This window comes from Heteronotia binoei, chromosome 6, assembly GCF_032191835.1.
Source record: "Heteronotia binoei isolate CCM8104 ecotype False Entrance Well chromosome 6, APGP_CSIRO_Hbin_v1, whole genome shotgun sequence".
NCBI lineage: Eukaryota > Metazoa > Chordata > Lepidosauria > Squamata > Gekkonidae > Heteronotia > Heteronotia binoei.
In genome coordinates this window covers 1,513,299-1,532,295 of record NC_083228.1, presented here as the reverse complement: position 1 = coordinate 1,532,295, position 18,997 = coordinate 1,513,299, and the positions used below count along the sequence as shown (strand labels likewise).

Genomic DNA, 18,997 nt, shown 5'->3' with positions numbered 1-18,997 from the left:
CCCCAAAGGTGGCAAAGGGCTTTCCACCAGTCCAGTCCCAAACCACAGAACCACATTCCACGTCGCGCTTCTCCTCTGCTACATTCAGAAATCATCCCTTCTCTCCCCAAAACGACTCTGGATTTCCAACCCGTGTCCCTCCCTCTTCCCTGAGGAAAACAACTGTGGCTTCTATAAGGACACCAGTTTCACGTAGTTGCCTGGGAAAGTACCAAACTGTCTTGTTCGCCTGGATGTGCCTGTGGAGACAGACAAAGGAAGAGACTCAGCAAGAGGGACCCACAGGAGGAGGTCCCCAAGGTGGGATCCCCTTGGCCCAGGTGGCCAGTGGCTGGTTGGTACTTTATAGGATCATAGAGTTTGAAGGGACCTCCAGGGGCATGTAGTCCAACCCCCTGCACAATGCAGGAAACTCACAAACACCTCCCCCTAAATCCACAGGATCTTCATTGCTGTCAGATGGCCATGTGGCCTCTGTTTAAAAACCTCCAAGGAAGGAGAGCCCACCACCTCCCAAGGAGGAAGCCTCTTCCACTGAGGAATCGCTCTAACGGTCAGGAGGTTCTCCCTAATGTTGAGCTGGAAACTCTTTTGATTTAATTTCCACCCACTGGTTCTGGTCCTACCTTCTGGGGCCACAGAAAACAATTCCACACCATCCTCTATAGGACAGCCCTTCAAGTACTTGAAGATGGTGATCCTCTCCAGGCTAAACATGCCCAGCTCTTTCAATCTTTCTTCAGAGGACTTATTTGATTACAACCACTCCATGGCGGGGGCCTGCAGAACTTGATCCTATCAAGCAATCCTGCCCCCCTCACCCCATGTTGGAAGGGCCCAGCCAGAACTCCTTCTGGGGCTGGGAGGGAGAAGCGTCTGTCATTATTCTCTGCTCACCAACAAACCAGCCATCATCACATTTCTCCATGACATCTACGACATCCCCGTCTCTTAATTCCAGCTCATCATCATTTTGAGGGATGTAGCTGTACAACGCCTGGTAGCTCAGTCTGAAAAGACACCGATGGAGAGAGAGGATGGCAACCATTAATGCCAGTAAAGCCACAAGCCCTCTTATGCCTTCAAACAGAGGGCTCTCCGGCATTTTCGTTTCCATTGCTTATATCCTCCTATTGCTCTCTGCTGTTTTCTTCCCTTTTTTGCTCATCTTTTGTTCCCCCTGGTAGTTGATTTGATCACTGCATGCCCAGCATAAAAACCTGCAGGGAGCTACACCAGACTTACAGTGATGTAATACAGAATTTGCCCCTGCAATGCCAGCATGACAGAGACAACAACACATAAGAAAAGCCATGTTAGATCAGGCCAATGGCCCATCCACTCCAACACTCTGCGTCACACAGTGGCAAAATTGATGGACCTCTGCTCCATATTTTTATCTAAACCCCTCTTGAAGGTGGCTATGCTTGTGGCTGCCACCACCTCCTGTGGCAGTGAATTCCACATGTTAATCACCCTTTGGGTGAAGAAGTACTTCCTTTTATCAGTTTTAACCTGTCTGCTCAGCAATTTCATCGAATGCCTACGAGTTCTTGTATTGTGAGAAAGGGAGAAAAGTACTTCTTTCTCTACTTTCTGCATACCATGCATTATCTTGTAAACCTCTATCATGTCACCCTGCAGTCGACGTTTCTCCAAGCTAAAGAGTCCCAAGCATTTCAACCTTTCTTCATAGGGAAAGTGTTCCAGCCCTTTAATCATTCTAGTTGCCCTTTTCTGGACTTTCTCCAATGCTATAATATCCTTTTTGAGGTGCGGCGACCAGAACTGCACACAGTACTCCAAATGAGACCGCACCATCGATTTATACAGGGGCATTATGATACTGGCTGATTTGTTTTCAGTTCCCTTCCTAATAATTCCCAGCATGGTGTTGGCCTTTTTTATTGCAATCGCACACTGTCTTGACATTTTCAGTGAGTTATCTACCACGACCCCAAGATCTCTCTCTTGGTCAGTCTCTGCCAGTTCACACCTCATCAACTTGTATTTGTAGCTGGGATTCTTGGCCCCAATGTGCATTACTTTTCACTTGGCCACACTGAACCGCATCTGCCACGTTGACGCCCACTCACCCAGCCTCAACGGATCCCTTTGGAGTTCCTCACAATCCTCTCTGGTTCTCACCACCCTGAACAATTTAGTGTCATCTGCAAACTTGGCCACTTCACTGCTCACTCCCAACTCTAAATCATTTATGAACAAGTTAAAGAGCATGGGACCCAGTACCGAGCCCTGCGGCACCCCACTGCTTACCGTCCTCCACTGCGAAGACTGCCCATTTATACTCACTCTCTGCTTCCTATTACTCAGCCAGTTTTTGATCCACAAGAGGACCTGTCCTTTTACTCCATGACTCTCAAGCTTTGAAAGCCTTACTTTGAGAGTCCTACATGTCCTACTCCATTGCTTAATATATAATGAAGTTTGTTTGACCTCTATTTCTCCAATATTACCAAAAGGTTCTGAAAGCTCTGATGAAGAGATTGCTCTAGTAAATTTCATTCTGATGAGAACACAGAGACTACTAAGAAAATAGAGAAATGTTGCACTCAAGCGATAAAACTGAGCTCCATCTATGTTTCTCAAGGAAATGTCGGAACCTGATTTGCTTAATTGTCCTACTAGAGCTATAACTCTGTGCATTTAATTTTAGATTGTTTAAATCATTTTATGGTTTTATTATTCTTCTGAGTGATTGTTGTAGCATCTACATATACTGGCCATGGGCCATGAATAAAATCTGATCTGATCTGAACCACTCGGGGGAGTTAAACAGGGGCAGAACAACCCCCCCCCCGCCCCCCGCAAGCAGTAGGGACCGGCCAGGAGGAGCCGAGAGGTTCCCAGATGTCCTGTCTGTTCATGGCAGGGGCCTCTCCTTCCGAGCTCTGCGTGGCCCTGGGCTGCAGCCAGATGCCAACTGGGAGACCAGAGCACAAAGTGAAAAGGAGGGGCACAGCTGTGTCATGGACAGCTTGTTGCTGGGCTCAGCAAAAGACTCCATATGGCTATAAAGAAGCCCATGCTTCCGAATGGGAAGGCAGACAGGCTCCTCTGCACAACCACCTAAGGGAGTTTCCTATCAGAAATGAGAAGCATTGCAAACAGATCCCACTTAAAATGCTTTTCAATTGTGTCCTGTCAAGTTGCAGCTGACTTGCACAGTTTCTAAGGCAGTGGTTTGCCCTGGCCTGCCTCCACACAGCAGCCCTGGGCTTCCCGGCAAGCGCTACCCAGGACTGACCTTGCTGAGCTCTGAGGAGACTGGGCCAGCCTGGGCCCGCTGGGTCAAGGCAAGAGACATCCAGAGGTGGTCTGCCCTGGCCTGCCTCTGCACAGCAACGCTGCATCTCCTTGGTGGCCTCCCATCCAAGCGCTACCCAGGACTGACCTTGCTGGGCCATCCAGGCAGAAGAACAAGCCACTGAGTCCAACATTCCAGGCAAGAGGTGGGCAGAGGTGGTTGGCCACTGCCAGCCTCTGCATAGCTTCTGGCCCTCTTGGGCTAGAGGGGCTGCTCAGGCTTGCAAATCGGAACACCACAAAAACTAGAACCCATGCCTTCTGTATTAAGCAGGAGAATCCATCGAAAGCACCACAACGGCAAGCTTCTAGACCTGACTCCAGGACCAGGGGGATGGAGGCAACTTACGTGTCTTGTGGGGGGTGGCTCCTGTCGGGACTGGCTCCCAGCGGCAGGGCTTGTGGTTGCTGAGAAATGATGAGAGATGGTTTTTGGTCACTAAATGGCTGCTTGAGGCCAGAGGCCAGAGGCTGAGAAATGGCACTGCAGTAATGAACAGACTTTTCAGCAATGTTTATGATCTCATTGCAAACAGTTTCCTGGGAGGTCAAGGCAAGGCACAGCCATCCAAGGGGGGGGGACCCGGAGGAGAGTCAACAGGGGAAGAGGGAGGGGGAAAGAGTCAGTCAGTAAGAGACGAGACAATCCAGACGTGGCACAAAAGTCCGGTAAGGAAAGAGAGTTGTAGATCCAGGTACACAGTCCAGGCAGTGGAGCGGAGAAGAAGAAGAAGAAGAAATCCAAACGGTAAGCATGGAAAAAAACAGGCAAGATACAGAAGAATTTGCTGTTTAGTTTCAGGTTTTGTATAACCAAGTGACAGCAAAAGAGGTTGCAGTTAGTAGCCAGGGCCTCCAAATCACAAATGTCACCAGTTCAGTAAACATCTCCAGCATGCAGCAATCCACCAAAACCGCACCCCCCCCTCAATACTGAAGCTCTCCCTCGATAACATTTAATTCCTGCATCTCCTTTTTCTATTTGGAAACTTGTTTGGGGTGTGAGGGGGGGCCCTTCCCACTGCCCTCCCCAACAGCACAGAGCGACTTCCCAGGTCTCACAAGGAGCATCTCCAATGCAAGAAGCAGGCAGAAAGGAAGGATGAAGCTGCCAAGCTCTGACCTCCTGGGGGCAAAAGGATCGCTTAAGGCTGTGGCGGCCATTACTGGTTCAGGTGCCTCTGTGGGACTTTCAGCAGACCCACTGACCCCCTCCGAAGGAAGATCCCTCTTGCACCCTCCTTCCCCCCATCTCGCCCAGGCAAAGGGGGCCCCCACTGCACGGAAGGCGAGTGATGGAGGCAGGTCTCAGGGGAACTGGGATCTTACCACATAGCTCTTTTCAGACTCTGTGAGATCCGGTCCTGGCCTCAATGAATGATGGGAAGGCTGAGTGATCGCCCAAAGCGCATAACAAGGGGAGAGAGTTCAGCAGATGTGCCACCAAGTCAAAATTCAAAACCAAATGAACAAAGCGGAAACAGAACAAAAAAAGAAATGGAGAGAGGGGAAACAAACTTGATGTGAATGACATTGCCCACCAGGTTTCAGACAACAGAGCTTTAAACAATGAGGGCATGGAGACTGCAGCACAGGGGCTGTTGTGGCAGGCAAGGGAGCCACAGAAACAGGCGGGTCAAAGCAGAGAACTAGGGGGTGGACATGATGGACCAGCAACATGGTTCCAGACAGATGACTGACAATGTTATGAGGCAATTCCTGAGGAAGGACACAGACAACACAGGCACCAGGGCTTGAAGAGGGTTTGCCAGGAGACAGAAACGAGAGTGAAATGTGTGACCGACAGCTAGCGCCAGGAAGCATCTCCCCCAGATCTTTGGGAGGAGCCCCACTGGCACCTGTTGTCTGTTCCACTGACTGGAGTTGGCTTCAGTGTCACCCAACTGAGAGAGCCAGAGAGGAACCAGAGACAACTGGTGGGGGCCAAATGCAGTCAAAAAAGCATCTTGCCCTGTGGGAGAAACATCAAGGTGCCCCCAAGGGACAGGAGGGTGGGCCGCACTGGGAAAATGGGGTGTGTGTGTGTGGGGGGGGGGGTTAAGGCAACTATAGCCCTTCCCTTGGTGGCCGTTTTACCTTTAAAACACACCACAGGAGATCCAGTTGTGGATCTCCTTCCTCTCGCCTACTTTGACCTGAACCACCTGGAGCCAACAGAGAAGGTTATTGATGGGAAGACAGAAAACTAGGCACTCTTTTGAAGGGTAGATATGTTGCTGGCTAGCCCAGCCTAGCCTCCTGGATCACTCCAGCTGCCTTCTCCCCTGATCCCCCCCGCTTTTGTATAATATGGAAGATTTGCTCTGGCTATTCCTGTTCAGATATTTCGCCACCCTTCCTTTGGGAGACCAACGCAGTAGTAACACCAGAGAGGTCAAAGAGCCTGAAAGAAGAAGCCTAATTCACTTATATCTCAAATGGCAGCTGGGAGCAGACCTTTGTGTTTTGGGCTTCACTCTCCGCTGCGGGATGCTGCTTCCTCTGGGTGGGTGGGAAGGGCTGAAGGTGAGCAGGGTCCCCCCACCATTCCTACACCAACCATCTTAGGCTGCCAGACTCACCCCCAGCCTCTTAGGCCACGGTCACACTCACCATTAAATCCATCCCTAACCCCCCTGTCGCTATTATACCCCGCAGCTTTTTTACAACGAGACATCCCTCCATCCTTCAGTTCTAAGCAGTGTTGGTCCCGTCGCTGGTTGATCAAAGGTCTCAACCGGACCTCATTTTTTGAGATGGCATTCCACACTCGCGCAAGTGCAGTACGTGGGATATTGTGCTTGGCTTTTTTTTTTAAAGGTGCCAGAAAAGATGGGCGATCTGCCCCCCCCTCATTTAAACACCCCGACATGGTGTTTAAATGGGGGGGGGGAGCACGGCAACTCTCTTTGCTGTCTCTCCGCCTGGCGGGGAGACAGCAAAGGTGGGGGATCTTCCTCCCCCCCATTTAAACACCCAGAAAGGAAGGGGAAGCCCAGGAGTTCTCTTTGCTGTCTCTCCGCCTGGTGGGGAGACAGCAAAGGTGGATCATTTTCCTCCCCCCCCCCATTTAAACACCCCACCGTGGTGTTTAAATGGGGGGGGGGAGCACGGCAACTCTCTTTGCTGTCTCTCCACCTGGTGGGGAGACGGCAAAGGTGGGTCATCTTCCTCCCCTGGCAGGGAGACAGCAAAGGTGGATGATCTGCCTCCCGCCCCATTTAGGAAAGGTCCCCTGTGCAAGCACCAGTCGTTTTTGACTCTGTGGTGATGCTGCTTTCACAAAGTTTTCACGGCAGACCTTTTACGGGGTGGTTTGACATTGCCTTCCCCAGTCATTACACTCCCCCCCCCCCAGCAAGCTAGGTACATATTTTACCAACCTCGGAAGGTTGGAAGGCTGACTCAACAATTGCTGGCGCAATGATATCATTTGGAGTGGGCTCTCGCAGGGAAGCGGATGTGCGCTTGCAACAAGTCAGCTACAATGGAGCGTTCAAACATAGAAAGTACGCACGGGAGTCGTCGGAAGCATTCTTATTCTGGATTTAATGGACTATCAAAAAAGTCCGCGTCTCAGTCGTGGCAGTTCGGGACACGAACGAGCCAACGACCATTGCCAGATGCTGATGTTTGGACAACCACATAAAATCCGACATGCATCTGGCTTTCATCCATGAGCGTCTGACCTCGGCCTTATGCTCCAAGACATCAATAAAGAGACAGCCTGACACCCTTCACTATGAGAAGCCTTTTTGACTCAGAAGAGGAAGAAAAGAACTCAGACCAGTGGGCTTCTCACAGCAGCCTCAGGGGCCTGGACACAATGAGGAACTCTATAAGGGTTTCAGTTAGAGTTGCCAGGTCTGTGTTGGGAAATGCCTGGAGACTTTGGGGGTGGATCCAGGGAGGGGAGGGGCCTCAGCAGGGTCCAAGGTCACAGAGTCCACCCTCCAAAGCAGCCATTTTCTCCAGGGGAGCGGCTTCTTTTGTGCAATTAGGAATGCCATATAAATATAGAGGCTTATAAACCACTGAATGATGTTCAGTAAAATCTATTATTTAATAATCCAGTCCCTTTTCCTCCTAATTAACCATTGCGCTGTTTGCAGTATCAGAAAACCAAGTTATTTGCGTTGCTATGATATTTATGTTGGAGCAGGGACCCACGTGGAATTTTTGCCCTGAGGTCCATAGCGGCTCTCAACAACCCTGGGATCAAAGATAATACTAGCCAATTTAAGAAGAGAAGCAGAGATTGGATTTATGCCCTGCCCTTCACTAGCCAAAGGAGTCTCAGAGTGGCTTACAATCTCCTTTCCCTTCCCCTCCCCACAACAGACACACCGTGAGGTAGGTGGACTGAGAGAGCTCTGACAGAAACTGCTCTTGAGCAGAACAGCCTTGGGAGATCTTGTGGCTGACTCCAGGTCACATCAGCAGGTGTAAGTGGAAGAGTTGGGAATAAAACCCGGTTCTCCCAGAAAAAAGTCCGTGAACATGACCACTACATCAAACTGGCTCTCAACAGCAATCAAGTTAAGTGGGACACAGAAAGAGCAAGTTCAGGCCCTAGTGCTGGGCACCCCCCACCCACACTCCCTGAACCAACCAGGCCTCCACTCAAAGTCCAAGGACGGAAGGGACTTCCTTCACTAATATCAGAGACATGAGCCCAACATTGTACCATGGAGCCAATATTTCTCTCTTGGAAGCAAATGGCCAAGCATGAATTCCATTGACATTTTTTGTGCCCTCAAGGTACCTTTTTTCAAATGCTGTGTTGCCCCACAGTAAAGTCTAGACTTGACTGGGCCATCCCTTGAGTCTCCACAGCTAGCCCATCTTTGAGATGGCCTCCTTCAGATCATCCCACACAAGTGGCACCAATGGGAAAATGGGGGTGGGGGGGTGGAATCATTCTCCTCCCTGCTGTGACATCAGTTGACATCAGTTTTGACAAGGAAAGCAAGAGTCAGGAGTGCCTTCCATAATCAATTCCAACACACAACAAGAATGGCCATCCTTCCATCTATCATAGAACTAGACAACCAAATCATGACCTTATGAGCAGAATCAGAAATCTGGATCATATTCATGACCTTTGGACCACAAAGAGACAAGACAAATACAAGTTGCAGTCTTAAACACTCCTCCTAGGAAATGTGAGCTATTTCTCAAATTTCAGCTCTGAATTCCTAATGCTGTCCTTGTTGAACATGATATATTTCCTGCATTGTGCAGGGGGTTGAACTAGATGACCCTGGAGGTCCCTTCCAACTCTGATTCTACGAATGCATCAGGCATCTGTTTGTTTCAAGAATGCCCTGCATTGCTCTAGCTTCAGAGGACAGACATTTGGCATTTTGGACGTTAACATTTTGCTCTGTCTTAGGACACTGCAGAGTCTAGACATGCACATTTAGAATCACAGTTACAGAGTTGGAAGGGACCTCCAGGGACCTACAGAATGGCCAAATTCTGGGACCATCCAGACCAGTACAGTTTACACTTCTGACTGGCAGAACCTCCTCCAGCTCCTTCCGAAATAAGTGACCAAGGATCTGTACGCTGAGAGGGAACAAGGACTGCACCAGGGACTCTGTGCCACAAGCAGGCCGTGACACCTCCAGTGACCTGCAGGTGCAGATGAGCCGCTGCAGAGTTTGGAACTTTTTCATGGCCCCTCAAGGACAAAGAAGACAGTTTACATATTCAGCTACAATCGGTTACTAATTCATGTACATTAACCACAAAACATGCGCAAGCACAGGGTTCGTATTATCTGTCTTCTGACAAAACACGAACAGATGGGCTGACAGCAATGGGCTGGAGATCTGGGGTGGGAGTGGAGGCTGGAAAGGGCGGGGGAGTTGGGGAGGGAAGGCACCTCCGTGGGGCATGGTGTCACCGAGTCCACCCTCCAAAGCAGCCATTTCCTCTCCATAGTCTGGAGATCAGCTATAATTCAGGGAGATGTCCAGGCCCCATGTTGAGGTTGGCCACCCTAGTGTTGTATTACGGTGTTCTTCTAACTTATGCAAGAGAAGAGGGAATAGGGCTATAGCAATGTGGGGGTTTGTAATGCTTTTAGGGTTCCTTCCATACAGACTTTGGTTGGCCTGGCCTGGCTTTTAGATTCTTGCTAGGCCTGTTGCTTGAAAACGTTTCTGAAAGTCTGCTCTCACCTAGAGATAACTGGCAATGGCCTTCAAGTGGAGCTGTCAGCACCTGGGAAGCTGGCACTGAAGCCTCTTTTCTGGCTCCCAATTAACAGATTCTTTACAGCTGAGGGGAAGTGTCTAACCTGAGAACCAAGGTCAAAATGGCTGGCATTTGACTTCTTGGTACCCCTGGCAACGCCCTGTGAATTCTGATTGGCTCCTTGGGCCCGGGAGGCAGTCAGATTCTATTCCTATAGGTTTAGTTATGCTTTGCCTAGAAGTGGTCGAAGTGGCTGTTCATGGAGGCTGCTGCTGTTTGGGGCAGCTTGAACCACTGACGGCTTCCATTATGCCAGCGGCAAAAGGAGTTTCTGAAGGCTTCTCTTGGCCTGGGACTGCTGGAACATCCTCATGCCTGTTGGAACGGTGGTAACTATTCTCTGAATGAATTCATCAGCTGGATAAGCCGAGCTCTTTTATTTTTGAATCCTTCACAAGTCTTGTCTTTGTAAATATATTTGCGCTTCAAATAAACTAGATATATTTTAAATCCCGTGTGAATCTTGTCTTCAGAGTCTCAAAGCTAAGTCCAGAAGCCTCGACTCGCTCGACTACAGCTAAATTTAGCTTGGACACTCAGTGCTGCTAGTTCTACCTTGCAGGGTTGATGTTTTGAAGTAATTTCCCTAGAAGGCTACGGGGTTGGCTGTTTCTTCTAGTCGTTGGGAGCAGTCCAAAGAGCCTGATGGCAGACGACTGGTTTAGCCACCAGAGAGGGCCTCAAACCCCTGCAGGATTTGCTAAAAGGCCAGTCCCTGCTTCTGTTTTAAAAAGGAAATCAATCCCTGCTGCTGTCCTAGGCTTGAGGCAGGAGGACAGAACCCAAGACGGGGTTGCAGGTGTGTTTTCTGGAGAGAAGGCCCAAGCCTCAACTCCCTGGAAGATGTTTAATTCCAGGCTCCCCAGCTGAAAGTCAGGGTGAGACAGAATGGCTGCCCACAACAGCAGATATCAGAGTTACCCTGGGCCAGGTGGGCAGCTATCTAACCCACAACAAGGCAGCTTCGTATCTTGACATATTTTACAGGAGGAGGAGATCACGGTGTGCCCCACCCTGCCTGTGCTGCAACAGTCTCTGGAACGACCAAAAAGGAGTGCTGTGATGAAGACGAGATGCGTCCAACCCGTGGGATTAATAGGTGGATCAGCAAGCCAATGGCCAGAAGCGGCAGTCTGCCCTCCCCCTCCAGTGGTTTACCTGAGGCACAATGACCCTGCGGGTGAGTCTAGGAGGAGGAGGCTGGGCGGTGACAGCGGAAGAAGAGAGAGGAGCACACGGAGAGAAGGGCTTTGCCTCGGCCATCTTTGAAAGGAAAGAAAAGATGGTCAGCAAAGAGCAGGGTGGACAGGATGTCCTTGCGAAAAAAAGAACGCCTTTTCTCAAGACTCCGTGCAGCCTCAACACACCAACAGCCATGCAAAAGCAGGCATGCTATTAGCCACAGCATAGTGATGGAACTCTCTGTCTGGGGCAGGGATGCTCTGTATTCTTGGTGCTGCGGGGGGGGGGGGTGGACAGTGGGAGGGCTTCTAGTGTTCTGGCCCCACTGATGGACCTCCTGATAGCGACTGGGTTTTTTTTGGCCACTGTGTGACACAGAGTGTTGGACTGGATGGGCCATTAGTCTGATCCAACATGGCTTCTCTTATGTTCTTATGAAGCCGACCTATCCAATGCAGCATAACAGGCTAAGGCATTTCCAACGGATGGGACACAACAAGGCCTCCAACGCGGCTCCCCTTGTTAAAACCTATTTGTTTATCATTTCACTGATCCACAATCCCTGATCCCCTCGTCTGAGGAAGTGTGCTTAGAGAGCACACAAAAGTTTACGTTCTGAATAAAACTTGGTTGGTCTTAAAAGTGCCACTTGACTCCTGCTTTGTTCAACTGCTTCAGACCAACACGGCTGCCCGCTTGGATCGATCACTTTTATCATGTTTAGGATCCCTCTGTACTGAGCTCTTGGCAAGAACCAACCATGTAGGAGGGATGTGATGGACTAGGAAGCAGTGCCTGAAACCAGCGCTTTGAGTTCTACACGGGGCTTTTTTCTTTTGCTTACGGGTCTCAAGGTCAGGCCAGTCATCCACACAATGGTCACCTCCAGGACAGACGACTGTAATTCCCTCTAAGTGGACATGAAACTTGAGCCTGACCTGGAAGCTCCAACTGACCCAGAATGCAGCCGCCTGGCTCCTCAGGGACCCCTCAGGGGCACACATTCAACCTGTGCTGCACAAGCTGCACTGGCTTCCAGTTCAAAGTCTTTGGTCTTTCAGATCCTTTGTGGTCAGGGACCCACATACCTTCAGGACCCCCCAGAAAAACTTACTGGTGGTTCCTGGCCTGAGAGAGAGCCGGCTGTCCTCAACTAGCTCCCGCCTGGTGGTGAAAGCGACATTGCCACAAAGCTAACCGCACAGCCCGAGCCCCCCTCCGGCTCACAGAATCTCCCAGAGAGCTGGAAGGGGCCATACAGGCTGCTTAGCCCACCCCTGGCTCAAGGCAGGTCCCTCCCCCCATCCCCTGCCTGCTGCCAGGAGGGACTGGCGATCCTAGTGATGAATCTGGAGAGCTGCTGCCAGTCTGACTGGACACTACTGACCTCGATGGTCCAAGGACCTGATGGACTTCTATCCAGTATGAGGCAGGTTCAGGTACTCACCAGCCTCTTCCAGCAGCAACTTAGATTTCCTGTCTTGCTCTCCTTAAGAGAGGATGGCCAGAAGGTGTCCTGCATTCAGACCCTGAAGCAGATTGCTGGGTTACTGGCAAACCCTAATGATGCCTGCCTGGTGGGGGAGCAGGACCGTTTTGAACCTGACTGCACCTGAGGGTCCCTTCTCCCAGCAGATGGGGAAACAAAGCGCGGTCCCTCAAGTCCCATGTCTCTTTCTCCCTGGAGGGCTTGCAGAGTCTAAAACCCTCAACGATGAGGCCAAAAACTACGAGGTCTGGCAATGTTACGGTACCAACTGCTTCACTCAATTCTTCCTAGTCCACATTGAGATTTCCATGAGCAGGTCTCGATGAAGACGCAGCCTTTGATGCAGGGAGCTTCTCTGTAGACTTTGGTTTCCTACATTTGGTTCTATAGCAGGAACTGTGTTCCTTGTTCAAAACCTAAGTACAACCACCCTGATGAAGAGAAGGAAAAACAGTTTCCTGCAGGGCATTCATTAGTTTAGCAAGCAAAGTCTGCCACTGTCTAGCAAACTCGGCCCCAGGATTGTGGGTCTGAGTCACACAGGGCTAAATTCCTATTCCCATCCAAAATAATTGCCATTAGGCTGGAACTCTGCAAGCAAACAGGCTCTGGGGGACAGCTGCTACCAAATACTACGAGGCTCTTCAGCTGTGATTGGCTTTCACAGAGATCAGTAGTTCTGCACCCACAACCCACATACACAAACACGCTGTAAGACTGCAAGAGTACCACACACACATGCAGGAAAAGTACCTTTATAGCCCTGCTGAGATTCTCCTTCCATTCACCTTGCTTATAATGGCCCACGTCCCTTCTCTTGGGACCATCTCCCTGCTCCTGAATTAGCTTGCTCTCCTCAAAGGTCTGTGGCCAGCTAGCACACTGCTCCGGTCTGGGGCACCTCACCCTAGAGATGTCAGGCACGCCACGGCAGTCTCCGTCGGCTGGAACTCTGTCCTCACTGGCAATACTCTGACTGACTCCTCGGCTCCTCTGGGCCTTGTCTCGCTGGCCCAGGACACCACTGAGCTCTGAGAGGAAACTGTCGGGGCTGCTGACCACAGAGCAAGGAGAGCCGCTGTGGCTGATGTGGGGGGAAGGGGAGCTAAGCGACTTCTCTTCACTTGGCAGAGGGCTGAGGCTGAGGTGCTGAGCAGAGGCCTGAGGCCTGGAAGGACAGAAAGGCAGTGGGGAAAGGAAACCTCTGGAGCTGGGGGAGCTGGAGAAGCTGGACTGGGGAGGGCCAATGGAAGGCGACAGGCTGAAGTGACACCCGGTAATGTCAGGAAGAGGTGGCAAAGGAGGGGTGGTGGTTGGGGTGCTGCTGCGCGACACCCCCAGGGTCAGGGTAATCCACTCCGAGGTGACGGCCTGCAGCTCCGGAGACAGGGCCAGGCGGGAGAAAGGCAAAGGTGGAGGAGTCGGGGTGAAAAGCAGCTCAGAATTGGGAGACTTGAGGGAAACAAAATGAAGAAAAAGAGAGAAAGAGAAGAAATAAGCAGAAAAGGAAGGTAGAAAATGAATGAATGAATGAAAAGCATACAAGCAAGAGAATGGGGGGGAACTGTCAAAAAGTCATTTCATGGCACAGAAAAGCTGAGGCAAAGTGCTGGTCTGGAAGTGTGAAGCTGGCATTTTCTGAAGCATTGCAGTACTGAACATAACATCTGCAGAACTACTATGCAAGTTCTTATAGTGAAAAAAGGGGGCAGCCAAAGACCACCATCTGGGCCCTGGGTGCTCACTCCCCCCCACCCCCCATTTTTCTTCTTGGAAGACCCTGCATTGGCTGCCACATTTGCACACCCTCCAGTAGAACAGAATTTACTCAGAAACAGCACCGTGGGTCTCAGGAGGGAAACAAGAGGGGGGTGGGGGTGGCAAATGTTTGTGTAACAACCGGAGGGGCTGCTGGAGTGCAGGAGCCTTGATCCCAGAGGCAGCTCGGCCTGAAGGAGACCCTGAGCCCTTTCCCGGTCCTGCCTGAAACCTACCTGGGAGTTTTTAAAAAGCGACTGTTCTCCCTAAGGAGCTGGGGCCAGAAATTACACTTCCACCCTTCCCCCTCACCAGCACAGTGGCTAGAAAAAGGCTACTTGAGTGGAAACACCAGTGGGCATGAAATGGCCTCCCGTCTCCCTGCTTTATGAGGAATGGTTGTCAGCCGCCCCACCTCACATACAGCTTCTCAGCAGAGGAGGCTTTTCATTGTGAAGAGATGAGGGGAGGTGGCCAAGTTTGCCCTCAGGCTTCTACTCAACCCTTCTGCTGAAGCAGTGGGACCTAAAAAGACACAACACACCAGATGAGTTGCTGTCCCTGATTTTTGTACCCCTGCTCCATGAGGCTCTGTGGAATTACATGGGTGGGGGGGGACCGTCCCCCTTTTCCTCTCCACATGCCTTTGTGGTAAAAAGAGGACTTGGTTTGAAGGAACTCCTTGACAGGCCATCTGTGAAGGCCTCAGGTTTAAAACCCAGGAGAAACTGGAATAGCTTCTGTCCTTCTAAATTCAACTCCAGATGTGTATCATCCCAATTCAGATTGGGGCTGCCTGGTGAAGGGAGGGGGGTTAAGCCGCTGCACCTCTGCATGGTCTTCTCAATCCAAATTGGATCCTCATCCCTTTAATGAAAAAAAAAGTTAACGATGGGAGTCTGTTTTTGTTTGGGTTTTTTAAAAATATCTTTACAGAACAACATGGGGACAGCTTCTGTCAGTGGAACCACAAGGGTACTAGGGTTGCCAACCTCCAGGTCAGAGCTGGAGATCTCTCAGAATTACAGCCGACCTCCAGACAACATAAACTGCTTGTTTGTTTATTTAAAACATGAATTCCACTTCTCTTGGAGAACATGGCTGCTTTAGAAGGCAGACTGCCTGGCCCTGCTGAGGCCCCTCCCCTCCCTCTCCCAGGCTCCACCCTCCAGGTGTTTCTGTCTCTGGAGTTGGCACCCCTCGTTAAAACTCTTTTATCCCTCTGTGACCCAAACCCAAACTGGGGCAGCCATATGACTAAGTGAACTCTATGATCTCGGTCAAGTCTAGACTGTCTCTGCGCACACAAACAATCCATTCCTTCATGGCAAAGCTGAAGCGGTGCAGCCCTCAGAACACAATGAACAATGAAGTCTGGTTTGTCTTGGCAGGTATGACTGATTTCAGAATCAGGTTGTCAATACAGACCTTTCTCAGATCTCTCTGCTCAGAGATGCGGAACTTCCAATGAAAAATGTCATTGGATAAAAATGAGCACCAAAAAGAAAGAAAGGGGACAAAGAGCTATTTCTTGTGGCAGGAAGTGGTGTGCCAGCATTTCTTAAAATCATCCTAATTACCACAAGTGATAGAATTTTGTTTTTAAAAAAGCAACATGCCCTTGAAGGTCTTTGTTTCTGCTAAAGGGAAGAAGGAGAAGCAGCCACTGAGAGGGAACGCAGCAGCAGCAGCAACAGCAGTGCCCTCCGGTTCCAGCCTGAGCCAGAGGCCTGCCTGCCTTCCGACAGCCCTCCAGAGGCAGGCAAAGGATCCCAGACCCCTCAGAACAGGGCTGCTAGTGCCAGAACCTGCTTCTTTGTTATTTCCATTTTTCCTATTGTGGCTTTCTGTGAGCCCACTTCCACCTCCCGGCCTTTCTGTCATTCCCACTGTTAACTGAGAAAGTGCCAAAAGTAATTAGAAACCCCAAGCCTTTGCTAGGTAGTGGTGGGAAGTGGTGGGTGCAGCCTCCCAAAGATTGCCTCACAACCCTGGCCTGGGAGGTTGCATGGCCTCGCAAGATGCACTTTGGGTAAGTCCAGCACATGGCCCTCCAGGCTCTTGCGGCCAGGAAAGTACCTTTTTCTTACTTGGAGCTACACCCAGAGGCCACCAAAACCGTCGCCCCCCCCCCCCGCCCCTGCTTTCCAGCTTTACAATGACAGCCTCAGTGCAGGCTGCAAGTCTGCATGCGATGAAAGCAGCAGCCTGCAGATGTGACAGCAAGACAGAGGATGCATTTTGGTGAGATGCTGCACTTCCTTTGCCATTCAAGCATTTCCTAGGATTTTCTATAATTCAGGAGGAACCAGCTGAAAGTTCAAAACCAGCAGCATCAGCATCGTTCTGATGGATACAGTTGGGACTGGCACTGACTGGACAGTATCCATGCACCCAGCACTCATGATGGAAAACTATAATTTTGCCTTCTGGCTCAAACAGTCCTGGAATGATTCTGAAAGGAATGTGTATGGTTTGACAAAGAGCAAGTGCCGACCTGCTCCCCTTGTAGTCATTTACCTAAAGCAACCCTTTTGCTTTTCCCTGCCAAAAGCCTTTTCTCCTCTGTCTGCTCCACAGGAGGACAGTCACCATCCTGCTACTCCTAAACTGCTCCTCCAGGCCCCTTTGAGACCGAGGGGCAAAAAAAAAATCCCAAAGACCAATCTCTCTGACACTTTAAATCGTATCAATTTGAACCCAGCAAAGAAAACCTTGTTGGTCTCTCTAAGGGAGTCCTGGACTCAAATCCCCACCCCCTGAAACATAAAATCACATTGCGGCAGCGAAAGCAACTCCAGATCCCCTGCTGTGCTGGTATGCCACCCAAGGGCAGCTTTTTCCACACATGTGGACAAAGGGAGAAAAGCCTCAGTCCAGAGATTTGCAGACGGCACCTGGACCCATGCTGAGGGAGCCAATGCTTGTGAATGCCTCCCCCCCCCCCCCCCCCCCCCCGCTGGCCACTCAGCAGTCAGAGGCTGAGCCTACGGCTAGACAATGGAACCAGGTGCCTTCTGCTTTGCCATTGGCTGGGAAAATACAGACTCTCTACAGAGAACAGCTTTGCTATTGGCCAGATCTCAGGCAGGTACCTGTGGGGAAGCCGTCATGCTGCGGCTCGGAGAGTGGGTGAACAGCGGGTCGGTATAGTCCAGTGTGTTCTTTACGACAGGCCGCTTGAACACCTCGACATAGGTGACAGGGAAGATGCCTTGGCGGCTGGTGCCCGGGATTCTTCCTTCATACCAGTTCTCATCCACTCGCCGAAGCAGCGTGATTCTTTCACCCTGCAGGAAACAGCAGTTGGGCAAGAGGAAGAGAGGGATCAGCTGAGGCTCAAGATCAACAGGGAGACAGGCCTTCTGCGCTGCTGCCACTCCTCTTAGAAGCCCTGTTCTCCCAAGCAGCCATCTGCACTTTCAGGAGCAGCCTAACAGCCCAGGCTACTAGCTCACTCATCGGAGCCTGGAAGCTAAGCAGGAGAGGCCACAGTTAGTATTTGGATGGGAGGCCCCCGAGGAAGTCCAGGGTCACTGCACAGAGGCAGGGCATGGCAAACTGCTTTGAAGACCCCAGTCCTGAGAACGTCATGAGTCGGTTGCAACTAGGTGGCATGCAACTACTGTTACTCTCATCTGCACTTTCAGTTTGCATGAGCCTGTTTCAATGGATTCAGCACTTCATCTCCATTTTAATCCAGGCTTTCTGGCTGGCCAATCCAGAGACCACAGAATGCAAGATGAAAGCCCTCAGCCTCTGGCCCTACAGTTTCCAAGGCATGCTGGAACATGCAGGGAAGAGAAGGTGGGGAAGGGCCCAGTCACCTTGGCTAGTTTACAAAACCAAAAAGAATTTGAGAGGGATTCTAGTATCACCTGCGAGATCACACCTTCTAAAGTTATTTCTTATTTTTATTTATTTTGTGGATTTATATTCCCGCCTTTCCTGTGAATGGGCTCAGGGCAGATTACAGCATAAATTAGATAACAAAATCTATAATTAAAACTAAATATAATATATTAAAATCAAGAAGCAATAAAATAATCTACACTAGTTTCCCATGGAAACAAAAATTCTCCCTGGTTTTACAGGATCCGTCACCTGTACCTTTTTGAAAGACATTTCCACTTGAGTGTCCCCACTGAAACTGAACTTGGCAACAGCATCTCCATATTCCAGGACTTGCAACGGTGGCGTCTTCTTTGGCTGGCATTTTTCTGTGGGGGGAAGCAGCTGAAGACCAAAGGCAGACAGACGTCAGGGCTCTGAGCAACACTCACAATTCTAACCCACCAACTGTTTTAATAGAGAAAGAAGTACCTCTATATAGGACCGTGGGAAGATGCCCACTCGGCCATGGTGTTCTCCTTCATACCAGTTCTGGTCGATCTGCTTGTAAATGTAAACAATATCCCCCTTCTGCAATGGGAGTTCCCTGTTAATAGCATACGGGTAATATATTAACTGCTTTTGGATTAAAAATTGAAACATACAATTATGGTCCTAGTTGCAAAGTACCTTTTGGCTGCCATAACAAGCAAAAGACTAGCTCCCCTTCTTGATGTTTGACTGGTTTTTATAGCTGAAACTCCATGCAAATTTGCTATGCTGTACTTTTTATTTCTATGCCAATAAAGGTATTTGGAATTGGAATTGGAATTAAGGTCCTATCTCCAGGGTTTAAACTGGTAGCAATCTTCTTGGGGATTCCCTCTGAACTTCTGGCAGCTCTCCAAAAACAGGAAGCAGCCAGAGAGGAGCAGCCTGTCATGAAATCTCCTGTTTCAGGCTTTTCCTATTAAAGCCACACCTCAAAGGTGTACCTGGAAAGCAGCTGGGAGCAAATGCAGGCTTTCAGTTTTACTGCAGCGTGAGGGAAGCTCTCTGCATTAACACTGAAGAGCAAGAATGCTGTGCCTCACTCAGTTATCAAGTGCTCCTGTCTGACAGTAGGACTGATTTCCCACTCACCTT

At 50.2% G+C, this 18,997-nt stretch overlaps 1 protein-coding gene across 1 annotated transcript in view; it reads right to left on the bottom strand.

Moving 5' to 3' along the window:
* SORBS1 (sorbin and SH3 domain containing 1) overlaps positions 1-18,997 on the bottom strand; it is a 104,333-nt gene continuing 85,336 nt past the window's right edge. The window contains exons 27-35 of the mRNA XM_060240992.1: positions 18,344-18,458; positions 18,131-18,256; positions 17,116-17,310; positions 13,016-13,714; positions 10,750-10,854; positions 4,657-4,716; positions 3,677-3,735; positions 898-1,010; positions 1-239 (exon numbers count right to left, since the gene is read on the bottom strand). Of these exons, the coding sequence (XP_060096975.1) occupies positions 172-239; positions 898-1,010; positions 3,677-3,735; positions 4,657-4,716; positions 10,750-10,854; positions 13,016-13,714; positions 17,116-17,310; positions 18,131-18,256; positions 18,344-18,458 (1,540 nt within the window). The 3' untranslated portion in view covers positions 1-171. The remainder of the gene's footprint in view (positions 240-897; positions 1,011-3,676; positions 3,736-4,656; positions 4,717-10,749; positions 10,855-13,015; positions 13,715-17,115; positions 17,311-18,130; positions 18,257-18,343; positions 18,459-18,997) is intronic.